A 14,568-nucleotide genomic window follows, 5' to 3' on the forward strand; every position below is an offset into this window, starting at 1 on the left:
TATTAACAATATAAAGTCTTTCTCATCAAAGTTTTATCAACAGGAATCAAGTAAATAGAGAAACAAAGGACTTTTTTTAATAGTGCCTCCGTCAGTGTGAAACCTGGACCTGATGGATGAAGAGCTGAGATCCTGGTTCACATTCTTCCTTTTCAAAAACTTCTCCATCACTGTCACTGACACAGTACTTTGATACAAGATGGTAGCAGGAGGTGGAGATGAACCACACTGACGTCTGTCACTTTACATTTCACCGGCAAAGTTCTGTGCTGCCCTCTAGTGGTGAAGAGTATTTATACATGATTACTCTGCAACACACTGTCGGCTGTGAGAGCAAATGTTTTTTGGAAAAAGTACAGTGCACAGTGGTTGAAAAACACTGTTCTAGAGGACAGACGACAAAAGTTGGATCGTTATTACGGTGACTGTCAAAATAAAAGTCCCAGGAGAAGATGGACTGGGAGTCACGACCCTCTGGAGGCCGCCATGTTTGTTATTGTCCGTCGACTCACGGCACCGATCGTCACAGAGTTTCCTCCGTCTACGAGGAGACGAGTTTCCAGAAAGTCGTGTTTTCACCCGTTTACACGGAGACGTTTTCCACACTGGGAGTCGTTTCCAAAAAAGCTCCACAGAAAAAAAAAGTGAAATTTGGATAATTCCCCACGGCACACCTGACGAGATCTCGCGGAAACACCTAGCGTGTTGAAAAACTGCCGCTATATGTTGCTAGCGTCCGCCGCCGTCCGGCCGTCCACCGGATCGGAACGACGTCCGTCCGTCCGTCCGTCCGTCCGTCCGAATCAAAGAGAAAGACCCACGTTGACACGTACTTGCGATCCGCCGCTCCCGTTCGCCGCCGGCGAGTTCAAAACTTGCGCTCATTGTTTCCCCGGGAGGCCGCGGCGCCGCCGAGGCATAAGGAGAGGTGCCGCCGCTTCTCACCCACATGACACGAGGCCCCCGTCCAGATCCTCCCCCGCGGGAAACGAGGCGCAATCTTTTACGCCACACGGGCCCGACTTGGCAGGATGGCGGCAGCCGCATGCATACGTCCCCCCCCCCCCCCCGTCGTCCCTCCGTCCCCTCCGTCCCCTCCGTCCCCTCCGTCCCCTCCGTCCCCTCCGTCCCCTCGTCCTCGTCGTCTATACGAAAGGACTGAACTCGGGACGAAACAAAAAAACGTCTCCGGCTGCTCCCCGGATCATCTTTCCTCTTTTCTATCAGGGACTTTGGGATGAAGAGGCACTGATGCCAAGGACAAATGAGGACGGGGGGGTGGAGGGGCTTTGCTTTTTTTTTTTTTTTTTTTTTTAGGGTTGGGGGGGGGAATAGAGTGGTCCAGTTTCCTCCACATGGCAGAACAGAAGTGGTCTTGGTGAGCCGGCATTGTTCAGCAGACTGTCGTCGTCGCCTTCCAGTGTTCCCGTGCTTTACTGTACATTGTCTGCCTGTCAGCCGGACCCCCCCCCTCCCCCCTCCCCCCTTCCTCCCCCCCAACCACCACCACCCCTCCCTCCCACCTCTCGGTGCAAATGGCCATTCTCACAGCCCAGAAGACTGCTCCTCTCTGCCACCCACTCCCACCTGGTGCCTTTGCTATTTTCTTCAACCAACCACTCCGTTCTGGCTGAACGGTCGCCGCCGTCTGTACTGTGCTGGCAGCCGCCGCCGCCGCCACCGCCACCGAGCGTTACGCAAGACTCCACGCTCCAAGGCGGCTCACCGCCGCTTTTTTTGGGGGGAGGGGGGGGGGAGGTTTGTCTTCTCATAAATAATGAGCCGAGGACCTCGCAAATTTTTCTCACACGACAAAAATTTGCACAAAACTGAAGAGAAAAGACGAAACGTGAAATGCTGGGATGATAATTCAACTTCCCAATAATTTTTTTTTTTTTCCCCATCACTTGTGTGTCTGCATTTTCCTCCAGCAGTTTGTTTTATTTTATGAATTTTTTTTTGTCTCCAGGTTTGATGTGATGTTAAAATAATGAAGAGAAACAGAATCCAGTGCAGTCGGACTCGTTATGCATAACATAACATGAAGATTCTATATTGTCTCGTCACGATGGAAAAGCGTTTGCGATACGACGTACAGCGGCAAAACAAAAAACAAGGAAATCCATGTAAAACTGTGTAACTGCTTTCTTGTTATTCGCATCAACAACAATCATATTGACAGTATTTCTGATTTGAAACACTCTTTTTTTTTTAATCCTCTGCTTTCCAGACGTCTATGATGTTCCGTAGACATCGTAGACTTCGTAGACTCCTTGGAGGAGTTGAAGTTTCTTCAACATCCATATTATTATCATTGGATTCCTGTCGTTGTGCTTTATTTTGAAAATAAGCCCTTTTCTCGAGCCGTCCTCTGTAAATGACATGAACCATTCTTCTGCTATGTTTGCTTCTTTGCTCATTCTTTCCCATTTGTCATGTTTCTGCAGGTAAATCAACTGCAAATATCTATTAAAAAAAAAAAAAAATCATTATTTGGTCGATTAAATTCCTGTTTGTTGTCCAAACGATTTCAAAATTTGCCCTTTACACATTTGTGCTATATAGAAATAAATAGTCCATTTCTCAAATCCTGCCTCCATAAAGTCTGGGTTTTTTTTTATTTTGTTTTATTTTGACATTCTCAGCGATGTGAAGTGGCCCCGGCACGGCAGGCGTCACACTCACCTGACGAATCGGTCGGTGAGGTTCTTCACAAAGGAGTAAATCTGCACCCAGTCAGTAGAAACACTTCCAGACCTGAAACCACAGCGGGGGGGAAAGAAAAAGACGATATCAGTCACAGCAGCTAACAACTGCACAACTCGGCTCGTCTCCATGGTCAGAGGTAAATATCCGGCCGACGGGATCGACTTTACAAAAAGGTGGAAATCAACTCAAAGTCAAACCGCAGACAGAGAACCGACACGTAGAAAATCTGTCTCAGGTGGTTTTTATGTTATAAACATGAGGTTTTGAGAGTTTAAACTCAGTGCAATGAATGACAGCTTCTTTGTCGAACATGAAGATTTTCTGATATATATTTTAACAAGACCCGGAAAAAAATAGTAAATTGGAACAAATTTAACAAGATCCTATTTTTAATGACGCTTCCTCATACTAAATACAGTGAAATATCCCAAAACCAACAACCAATACTATTTTCAGCTCACATCCCCCCCCAAAAAAAGGACATTTTGACCATCAAAGGTTTTTTTCTGTTCAGGCGGAGCAAAAGTAAAGACGTGTCGTTTCTGCAGCATTTTCACTAAATCCCCCTCACATATGAAAATGCTTACTTTTATTAGGGTTAACCCTATTTTATTAAAATTCACACACATTTATTTATAACGGTGACAGTTAACGAGATATCTTAAAATCTAATGTGCAGATCTTCATGAAAATTGGCAGACGGGTGCATTTTGATCAAAGAAACCATTAAATTTAGACGGCGAGCCGAATCAAAACAATTGTAAGAATTAAATATTTTACTTCAATCATATATCATCCTGTCGTGTGTTCTTTTAAATTCTGAAATATATGATATTTGATATGGATGTGGAATAAATCCTCCTGATCATGAACACTTAGTGTGAATCTTATTTATATAAAGACTTCCTGCCTCAACAGAAGTGAATGAATGGAGGAGGGGGGGGGTCCTCATCCAAGATGGCCGCCACACTGAATCCACTACAGCAGTCAATGAGGAGTGGACTTAAAATGCCTTTATGTCTTTTTCTCTTTGTGTCTTCATGTTGTGTGTCTGCATTTTGTGTCTTTGCATCGTGTCTTTGCGTCTCTATGTCATCGTGTCTTTGTGTCTTTGCATCTCTATGTCATTGTGTCTTTGTGTCTTTGCGTCTCTATGTCATCGTGTCTTTGTGTCTCTATGTCATCATGTCTTTGTGTCTTTGCGTCTCTATGTCATCATGTCTTTGTGTCTTTGCATCGTGTCTTTGTGTCTCTATGTCATCGTGTCTTTGTGTCTTTGCATCATGTCTTTGCGTCTCTATGTCATCGTGTCTTTGCATCTCTATGTCATTGTGTCTTTGTGTCTTTGCATCGTGTGTTTGTGTCTCTATGTCATCGTGTCTTTGTGTCTTCGCATCGTGTCTTTGTGTCTCTATGTCATCGTGTCTTTGTGTCTCGATGTCATCGTGTCTTTGCGTCTCTATGTCATTGTGTCTTTGCATCGTGTCTTTGTGTCTCTATGTCATCATGTCTTTGTGTCTTTGCATCGTGTCTTTGTGTCTCTATGTCATCGTGTCTTTGCGTCTCTATGTCATCGTGTCTTTGTGTCTTTGCATCATGTCTTTGCGTCTCTATGTCATCGTGTCTTTGCGTCTCTATGTCATCGTGTCTTTGTGTCTTTGCATCGTGTCTCTATGTCATCATGTCTTTGTGTCTTTGCATCATGTCTTTGTGTCTCTATGTCATCGTGGCTTTGCGTCTCTATGTCATCGTGTCTTTGTGTCTTTGCATCGTGTCTTTGTATCTCTATGTCATCATGTCTTTGTGTCTTTGCATCGTGTCTTTGTGTCTCTATGTCATCGTGTCTTTGCATCGTGTCTTTGTGTCTCTATGTCATCATGTCTTTGTGTCTTTGCATCGTGTCTTTGTGTCTCCATGTCATTGTGTCTTTGCGTCTCTATGTCATCGTGTCTTTGCATCATGTCTTTGCGTCTCTATGTCATCGTGTCTTTGCGTCTCTATGTCATCGTGTCTTTGCATCGTGTCTTTGTGTCTCTATGTCATCATGTCTTTGTGTCTTTGCATCGTGTCTTTGTGTCTCTATGTCATCGTGTCTTTGCGTCTCTATGTCATCGTGTCTTTGCATCGTGTCTTTGTGTCTCTATGTCATCATGTCTTTGTGTCTTTGCATCGTGTCTTTGTGTCTCTATGTCATCGTGTCTTTGCGTCTCTATGTCATCGTGTCTTTGTGTCTTTGCATCGTGTCTTTGTGTCTCTATGTCATCATGTCTTTGTGTCTTTGCATCGTGTCTTTGTGTCTCTATGTCATCGTGTCTTTGCACCATGTCTTTGCGTCTCTATGTCATTGTGTCTTTGCGTCTCTATGTCATCGTGTCTTTGTGTCTTTTTGTCTCTATGTCATCGTGTCTTTGCATCGTGTCTTTGCGTCTCTATGTCATCGTGTCTTTGCGTCTCTATGTCATCATGTCTTTGTGTCTCGATGTCATCGTGTCTTTGCGTCTCTAGGTCATCGTGTCTTTGCGTCTCTATGTCATTGTGTCTTTGCGTCTCTAGGTCATCGTGTCTTTGTGTCTCTATGTCATCGTGTCTTTGCATCGTGTCTTTGCATCTCTATGTCATCATGTCTTTGCATCGTGTCTTTGCGTCTCTATGTCATCGTGTCTTTGCGTCTCTATGTCATCGTGTCTTTGATCAACTCTTTGAAGCCCAGCAGCTCACACGTGCCCTGCAGAGACGTGCTGGAAGACGTGATGAATCACTGCGCCGCGAGAAGACGAATCCCTAATGTGCCTGCGATCATCGTCCACTAATTAATGGAGGCCGTCTTTAACGCTGCTCGGAAACTGGAGTTTCTACAAAGATGAGACGCGAGGACCTGTGTTGTAATTTCGACATTACAACACATATTGCCACAACGGGAGTTTCTGAACTGCATGAAAGACAGCTTGGGCAATAAATAAATAAATAAATAAATAAAGTCATAAAAAAAAAGCACATATTGTGAGAATTACATCGATCAGCGTGGAAAATATGTCCGGATGCATTGTTGCTGCACGGCGTGGCTCGCTGGATGACATCTGCAGCAAATCACCGCAAAGTGCTGACGTCGGCGTTCAGCTTTATCAGCACGCAGAGGAAATCAAAAAGGACAAGCTGCTTTATTTGCACGTCTTCGGGAAAACTTACAGCTGTTTGACACGACCAAACACCACAAATTACTTCGCAGACCCCCCTTCACACTTCACACGTTTGCATGTTTGGCACGCTCACGTTTCTGAGAAGTGCCGAGCACACAAAGGTCTCTGGCCCTCAGTTAAACGTGCCAGTAATCTCGGCCATCATCCTGTAATTTAGTCATTTGGACGAGGGCGGGGTCGTCAGAAAACGGACAAGAGCAACAGTGTTTGAACTCCGCAGGCCGGGGCGATGGCACGTCTCCAACGCGGGGGCGGACGGGATTAAAAACAGTTGCCGTCAAGGCAGTAAACTCTCGTTTCTTTTTTTTTTTCCTTTTTTCAGCATTAATAAAAGCTCTGCTGGACTGACCGGGGCTGTAAAGAATCTGTGTGGGAAGCTCCAAGTTTAGGGGGCACAAAAAGTCATAGAAATACGGAAAAGTGAGGAGTTAAGACGCAAAATGTGAGCAGAGAGCAGCAAGTCCAGACTGGGGAGGACGAGAGGAAGTAAAGAAAAGTTTCAGACGCTTCAGACTCCTGACAACCTTCTCCGGGTTGAGACGCTGTGTGAACTCTGGGCCGACGTTAAACCACGGTGAGGTCGGACAGCTCATCCATCCCCACGTGGAGCACGAGGCTGGGGAAGTCCCAGGAAAGACAGAAAAAGTAGAAAACAATGGAGCCCGACTGAATACATTTTATAAATGAGGACGGTAGGAACATCAGAACTCGTCCTTGTCTATAGAACACTGTTAAAGTTTACCCCACCTAAGAACTCCTACAACTCAAGGTTAGGTTTCCAACTGCAAAGAGGTAGAAGAGCATTGAGTTAAATAATTGGCCTGAAAGAAAATTGGAATTATAATAATAATGCTTTATGACGCTTTGCATTGCATTATTCATTTATTCCATCCTGGATGGTGGTAAACTACGTCTGTAGCCACAGCTGCCCGACTGACGGAAGCGAAGCTGCCATTTTGCACCATCGGCCCCTCCGACCTGTCTTGCCCAAGGACACTTCGGCATGCGGGCAGGCAGAGATGGGATTGAACCTGCAACCTTCCGATTGGGGAGACCAGCGCTCCACCTACCGCCCTTAAATTAAGTTAAACTATAATCAAATTCAACATTTGTTTCCTGGTCCAAAGACGACATCTTACATCGCTTTTATACGCCTTTAGTGTCGTAAAGTTAGCAGCATCATTTACACGTTCGTTTGTGGTACTTAATAAGTTGCTGCAGTGTAAATAAAAATGGATCCTGGTGCACAGATTTGCTCCACTGGCCAGTTTAAAAAAAAAAAAAAAGGTTTAGTTCAAGAGGAAATGTAGAAAAATGTGGAGATTTATCATAGAAAACCATCACAGGTGCTGTGGATCGCTTGGTAGAGCAGATGGAAAGCCGCTGGTTCAATTCCCATCTCCACATATCGAAAGTGTCCTTGAGTGCCTTGCATGGCAGCCGCAGCCATTGATGTGTGAATGTGTTTGTGAGTGGATGAATGTGACCGGCAATCAATCTAAACAAAGTTGGGGTTTTTGTGTGTGTGAAATTAAATTGCTGGATGAATATAAGTATTCAATTAATTTACTATATATCAGTCATCACTGATAAACACACACAAGGCCTGGCCTGGATTCGAACCCACAACCTCCGTGGTGAGCCTCACCGCGACACCACAGGAAGCCCAGATCAGCGGTTGGCGGCCGGATGTTTCACACCCTGATTTAACGGACCCGCTTCAGGAAGTGGAGATGGAACCTTTGTCCCCGACATGTTGCGCGGGTTCTGGAGGTTCTGGAGGTTCTGGTGGCTCCGGGCCGGTTCTTACCTGTCCAGGACGAAGTACAGGTCGTAGGCTCCGTGGCAGGACGCCTCCTCCGCCCCGCACGAGCCCGCAAACAAGCCCAGGAAAAGCACCGCGGCCGCCGCCGCAGCGGCCGCCGCCGAACCCCACCGACTGGCCCCGCCAACAAGTGTCCGGTCCCCGGAGGGCCGCCGGGGAAAGTTACCCGGCATGTTTTTTTAAGCGGGTTGCACTTCTTCCACACAGCCGAAGAAGAAGTTTGGGGACCCCGGGCAGCAGCTCCTATTGACAGCCGAAGAAGAGTGGGAGGACACCGGGGCAGCAGCTCCTCCTAATAACAGCCGAAGAAGAGTGGCGGGACGCCGGACAGCAGCTCCTATTGACAGCCGAAGAAGAGTGTCGGGACGCGGGGCGGCCGCTCTGGTCTCCACCGCGAAAGCGCAACCGGGGGAAATAACCTCCTCCAAGACGTCAGCGGTTGCTACATCTTCCTGAGTCACGGCCTGGGTGCGTGCAGCTCGGGTCCCCGGGCCTCTGGTTCTCCGGTCTGGTCTGTGGGTCCGAACCAGGAACCAGAAGAACCTCTGCAGGACAGCTGCCGTGGTGCCTTCAAGGGCCGCACGGAAATCCCACTCCTCCTCACAGGGGCACTAAACAAGGGGGGGGGGGGAAACACTGACGATTATTACAACCGGATGTTGCGTTCAGAGTGTGAACAACGTGGCCCGGGGGGGTGGAAAAACTGCACCCAGCAAAGTGTGGAAATGACAACAAAAATCAATGATTTATCTTCTAAATTACTTCATCCTGTTGAGGGCGACGATCCAGGGGCCCTGGATCCAAGCCCAGTGAGGCCGAAGCAGGTACACCTGGACAGGTGAGGACAGGTACACCTGGACAGGTCTCCAGTACAACCACACACACACATTCAGTTAAGTTCTGGAGGTAGATGTGGTGGTGATGGTTGGTAGTAAGACGTAAAGAAGAAGACGACGTGACATGACTGCAGGTCTACACGGGTCTAAAGTGGAGGTTTAACAGCGTCACCGATCCTGTGTGTTTCCTCAGGTAGACCACGAGGTCCTGGTCTCTGACGGACCAGCCTGGATCCCCCAATGGAGGACGTCCTGGAAGTCCCCAACGGACGATCTGATGGTTTGTTTTGTGAAGACGCCATTTTTGTTTCCGGATCAGTAAATAAAAGAAATAACAATAACAAACTCTCTTACTATTACTAAATCAGCATAAGTTTAAATTTCCGAGAACATGGTAGAACCCTATCAGGAACCACGAGTCCAGAATACTTTTACCAACATTGTTAGAGAGAAACGTCCACGGACGCAAAAACAAGTGAGATTGTGTATAATGTCACAACGTGGACAAATTGTTGAGTTCCTGGCGTGTGTCGGCAGCAGACGTGGCAACAACGAGCACGCGGCGCCTGTTTCCCGTCAAGAGGTCCGTTAGCTTGAGGGAAGCTGAAACGGCCGCTGGCAGACGCGAGCAGGAAGAGGCTGCAGATGTGAGCTCAACATGTGTGGAGTCACAAATCCTCCAGATAGAACATACGCCCCGCTAGTGCGGTCCAGAGGGCGTCTCTCCGGGCCGCTCGTCGCGTCACACCCCGCTTCTTTGTGATTCCTGTTTTGTAACTGTTGTGTCGTTGCTCATCGGTTCAGTGGCAAAAACAGTTTTCATCCCCGAAACACGAGTTCAGAACAAGTTTCTCTCGTTTTATTAAGATAAAAACAAAAAAACTATGTGTGTGTGTGTGTGTGTGTGTGTGTGTGTGTGTGTGTGTGTGTGTGTGTGTGTGTGTGTGTGTGTGTGTGTGTGTGTGTGTGCGTGTGTACATATAAACATACATACATACTGTATATGTGTGTACATACAGTATATCCATATATATCACATATATGTGTATGTACTTACAACATAAACATCTGCTCCTTCTAGTCCATTAAGCCCCGCCCCTCCCCGCATTTTGTGTGTACAATCATATATACATAAATACGTGCTGTATATGTGTGTACATATACACACACACATATATGTGTGTGTGTGTGTAAGTATACATATATACACACACATATACATACATACTATATGTGTGTACATATATACATACATGTGTGTACATATACACACATATATATGTGTGTGTGTGTAAGTATACATATATACACACATATACATACATACTATATATGTGTGTACATATATACACACGTGTGTATATATATATATATATATATATACACATACATACATACTGTATATGTGTGTACATATACACACGTGTGTGTGTGTGTGTGTATACATACATACTATATATGTGTGTGCATATATATACACATACATACTGTATATGTGTGTACATGTATATACACACACATATATACATACATACATACTGTATATGTGTGTACATATATACAGACATATATACACACACATATATACATACATACATACTCTATATGTTTGTACATATATACACACATATATGTGTGTGTGTGTGTATATATACATACATACATACTCTATATATGTGCGTACATATATATATATACACACACACATATATATATATATATATATATACTTTCCCCACACAAAAATCAAAGCAGTAAATTGTTGCTGTGATACTTTTGTTTGTTTCACCGTCTGAGCGCTGGTATGAGACTCTGGCACCGTCGGAGCAGAGACATTGAACATGAGCTGTTTAACATATAATCGGGGGAACATTTATATTCCAGGCACACTCCGCGTTTCGGCGTGGCTGGCTCATTGTGTGATTTAAATCCTCCAACCTGGACGCCGGTGCGCGGCTCTGCACATTGATCTACGGCGGGGAGCCCGAGCGCTAAATCTGGCGGCGGAGCAGCGAGCCGCATGCATCAACACAAACCTGCTCCGCTCGCTGAGCTACAAAGCACTATTTAACCAAAAGCAGTATGAACATGTGGCCCGGGCCCATTCCAAAAAACTGCAAATCCTTCAGGGAAAATTGAAATTGGGGTAATCCAAATGTTTTCACAGTTGTAGCTGTTGACTTTAGCGCGAGTGCGTTTCATAACTTCTGCGTTTGTGACAAACTTCGCCTCGGGATACATGAAACACTGACGACACCTTTTCGTCAGGTGGCGGCTTCGTTAGCTTTGCGCAAGGTGAAAGTGGAGCCGCGGATGTGGACGTGCCCCCCCCGGGGGGGCAAGACGGCGAGACGCAGCCTGTCGAGGGGACGAGTTGTTTCACGTCTTCGCTGGCGAACGGAGCCAGAAACACGAGGGTCGATATCCAACGCTATGGAAATATGCTCCTCGTGGTCATTTACCCCTCAAAGGGAATCTCTCGTCTTTCATCACTTGAGCCAGGTATCAAATGAAATGACTTCTCGTGAGTTTATTAAAAAAAAAAAAAAAAAGGTAATAATAGTCAAATGCTGTTTTATTGATTAAAATGGGAGACGCACAATAAGTCTCGTAAATTCCTTTTGGCTGTGTCACAGTTTGACCCTAAATAAAGAGAGTTCCTCTGTGCTTTGAAGATTGTGAGTTTAACAGAATGTTTGGTGTCCAGAACTTTTTTTTTTTGGGGGGGGGGGGGGGGTCTGGAGGGGGGGTCTGGATGGGAATGGGTTGCTTGGATTACTGCAATACGATCAGCCACAACAAGTTGATACGATCAGCCACAACAAGTCGATACGATACGATCAGCCACAACAAGTCGATACGATACGATCAGCCACAACAAGTCGATACGATACGATCAGCCACAACAAGTCGATACGATACGATCAGCCACAACAAGTCGATACGATACGATCAGCCACAACAAGTCGATACGATACGATCAGCCACAACAAGTCGATATGATACGATCAGCCACAACAAGTCGATACGATACGATCAGCCACAACAAGTCAATACGATCAGCCACAACAAGTCGCTACGATCAGCCACAACAAGTCGATATGATACGATCAGCCACAACAAGTCGATATGATACGATCAGCCACAACAAGTCGATACGATCAGCCACAACAAGTCGATACGATACGATCAGCCACAACAAGTTGATATGATACGATCAGCCACAACAAGTCGATACGATACGATCAGCCACAACAAGTCGATATGATACGATCAGCCACAACAAGTCGATACAATACGATCAGCCACAACAAGTCGATACGATACGATCAGCCACAACAAGTCGATATGATACGATCAGCCATAACAAGTCGATATGATCCGATCAGCCACAACAAGTCGATACGATACGATCAGCCACAACAAGTCGATATGATACGATCAGCCACAACAAGTCGATATGATACGATCAGCCACAACAAGTCGATATGATACGATCAGCCACAACAAGTCGATATGATCAGCCACAACAAGTCGATACGATACGATCAGCCACAACAAGTCGATATGATACGATCAGCCACAACAAGTCGATATGATCAGCCACAACAAGTCGATACGATCAGCCACAACAAGTCGATACGATCAGCCACAACAAGTCGATACGATCAGCCACAACAAGTCGATACGATCAGCCACAACAAGTCGATACGATACGATCGGCCACAACAAGTCGATACGATCAGCCACAACAAGTCGATACGATACGATCGGCCACAACAAGTCGATACGATCAGCCACAACAAGTCGATATGATCATCTTGTTTTGAATTGATTAGATTTTTCTGGTCGTTCAATTGTCGACATGCTTCCTTCAGGTGTGATTTTCACCTGTTCTACGTTCAGTCTCGCCTTTGGGTCTTAAAAATCACTGCTTGTATGAAAACAGCTTGAATTCAGTGATTTTCAATCATTTCAAGTAGAACTAAGAGTAGAGTGTTCAAACCTGCGTTTAATTTAGGACACTTCATCTTGTTTCTTAAAAACCTGACGATGGACCACATTGAATAAAAAAACCAAACAAGTATCGTCTGATTGTTGTTTAAATCCAGCCTAGATTCACTAGTTCTACCTCATTAAATAAAAGAAGGACCCCGCAGCTTCGACTAAGGCTGGATTACACGCGCAAAGTAAATCTATTTAGTTTTGCTTTGCCTCGCTGTGAAAACGCCGCCGTTGCTCAACTCCATATCAGTGAGATAATTAGCATCGCACACCTCATCAAATCTGAATAGTCTAGAGAACAGCCTCACATGAGTATAATTTCCTGGCAAATCAGAGTCTAATTAGATTTTAATTACAATGTTAATTCTTTTGCATGCCGTTTGGTTTCAGTATATGATGCCTAACTTGGTGAATCCTGAGCCGGGGCTCCAACAAAACAAAGAGAGAGAAAACACACACACACACACACGTATTTCACATTGTTGAACCAGGGAAATTCTATATGTCGAATCAGTGACTTGAAAAATATAAATCAATAACTGTGCCACATCAATTTCCCACATGACTTTTGACCTGGAGCAGAAAAAATCAGAAGAAATCAGACAAAACAAGGAAATTGTTGATGTGGGCGGTGAGGCGGCGCAGTTATTCCAGAGACAAACAACAAGAGTTCAGTAAACGTCCCTGATAGTCAACAAAGGAGAGCGCCGGCCTTTTAGCACCAAACCATGTGAGGCTCGGCCTCGGTACCAGTGAACAGACGCGGTAATAAACGATCCCCAGTGAAACCATGTACTTTATAGTTCTAAGTACTGGAGCAGGAATCTCTGCTTATTATCAACACTATAGTGAAATATCACTTGTATTTCTGTATGAGGGCGACTGTCAGAGGGAGCTACGACTGTAGAATCACTTACAACCTGTGTTCATGTTATAAAATATCTATCTATCTATCTATCTATCTATCTATCTATCTATCTATCTATCTATCTATCTATCTATCTATCTATCTATCTATCTATCTATCTATCTATCTATCTATCTATCTATCTATCTATCTCTATCTCTATCTATCTATTATCTATCTATCTATCTATCTATCTCTATCTCTATCTATCTATCTCTATCTCTATCTATCTATCTATGTATCTCTCTATATATCTATCTATCTCTATCTATCTATCTATGTATCTATCTATATATCTATCTATCTCTCTATATCTATCTATCTATCTATCTATCGCTCTATCTATCTATCTATCTATCGCTCTATCTATCTCTATCTATCTATCTATCTAATTTACCAACTAATATTATATATTTATATCTATATCTACATCTGTCTATCTATCATGTATATATGCAGTATATATATATAGATATAGATATATATATAGAGAGATGTAGATAGATAGATAGATAGATAGATAGATAGATAGATAGATAGATAGATAGATAGATAGACAGATATAGAGATAGAGATGTAGATATATAGATATAGATATAGCTATAGATAGAGGCTGGAGATGAGGAGTAGAAACATATATTTACCTCTTCCTGCTACTTTTGTTTTCTGTTTCTTTAGTTAACCATATTTTTTTACTCACTACTTGTTTATTTATTTGAAATAGATAAACAAGTTCAAAAAGTGAGTAAATACATCAGCGTCGAAACGAGATGACGAAACGCCGCCGACGTCCCGAGCCCGATATTATATATTATATATTATATAACCCTAACAGGAGCAGCTCGTCTGGGACTCGTTCAGATCCACTCTGGTTAAAGTCGCCAGGTCGTCGCCCGTCCTGAGGACTGAACATGGTGTTTTGTCCTACAAAGGTCCTTCACGGCCACAACGGCAATTTGTTTATCAGAAAAATAATTAAATAAAGAGTCATTATTGATAATTGGCGAGGCGTCAGCAAATCAAAAGTTTAAAAAAAGAGAGAAAAACAACAACAACAACACAGTATTTACTCAAGATCACAAAGCTCAG

The 14,568-nt window shown here is 44.3% G+C and overlaps 1 protein-coding gene across 1 annotated transcript in view; it reads right to left on the reverse strand.

The window, feature by feature from the left end:
* The window catches only part of antxr2a (ANTXR cell adhesion molecule 2a), a 75,354-nt gene extending 67,077 nt beyond the window's left edge, over positions 1-8,277 (reverse strand). The window contains exons 1-2 of the mRNA XM_080499076.1: positions 7,717-8,277; positions 2,686-2,757 (exon numbers count right to left, since the gene is read on the reverse strand). Coding sequence (XP_080355202.1) covers positions 2,686-2,757; positions 7,717-7,904 — 260 coding nt within the window. The 5' untranslated portion in view covers positions 7,905-8,277. The remainder of the gene's footprint in view (positions 1-2,685; positions 2,758-7,716) is intronic.
* Positions 8,278-14,568: the final 6,291 nt, after the last annotated feature.

This window comes from Blennius ocellaris (assembly GCF_963422515.1).
Source record: "Blennius ocellaris genome assembly, chromosome: 7".
Taxonomy (NCBI): domain Eukaryota; kingdom Metazoa; phylum Chordata; class Actinopteri; order Blenniiformes; family Blenniidae; genus Blennius; species Blennius ocellaris.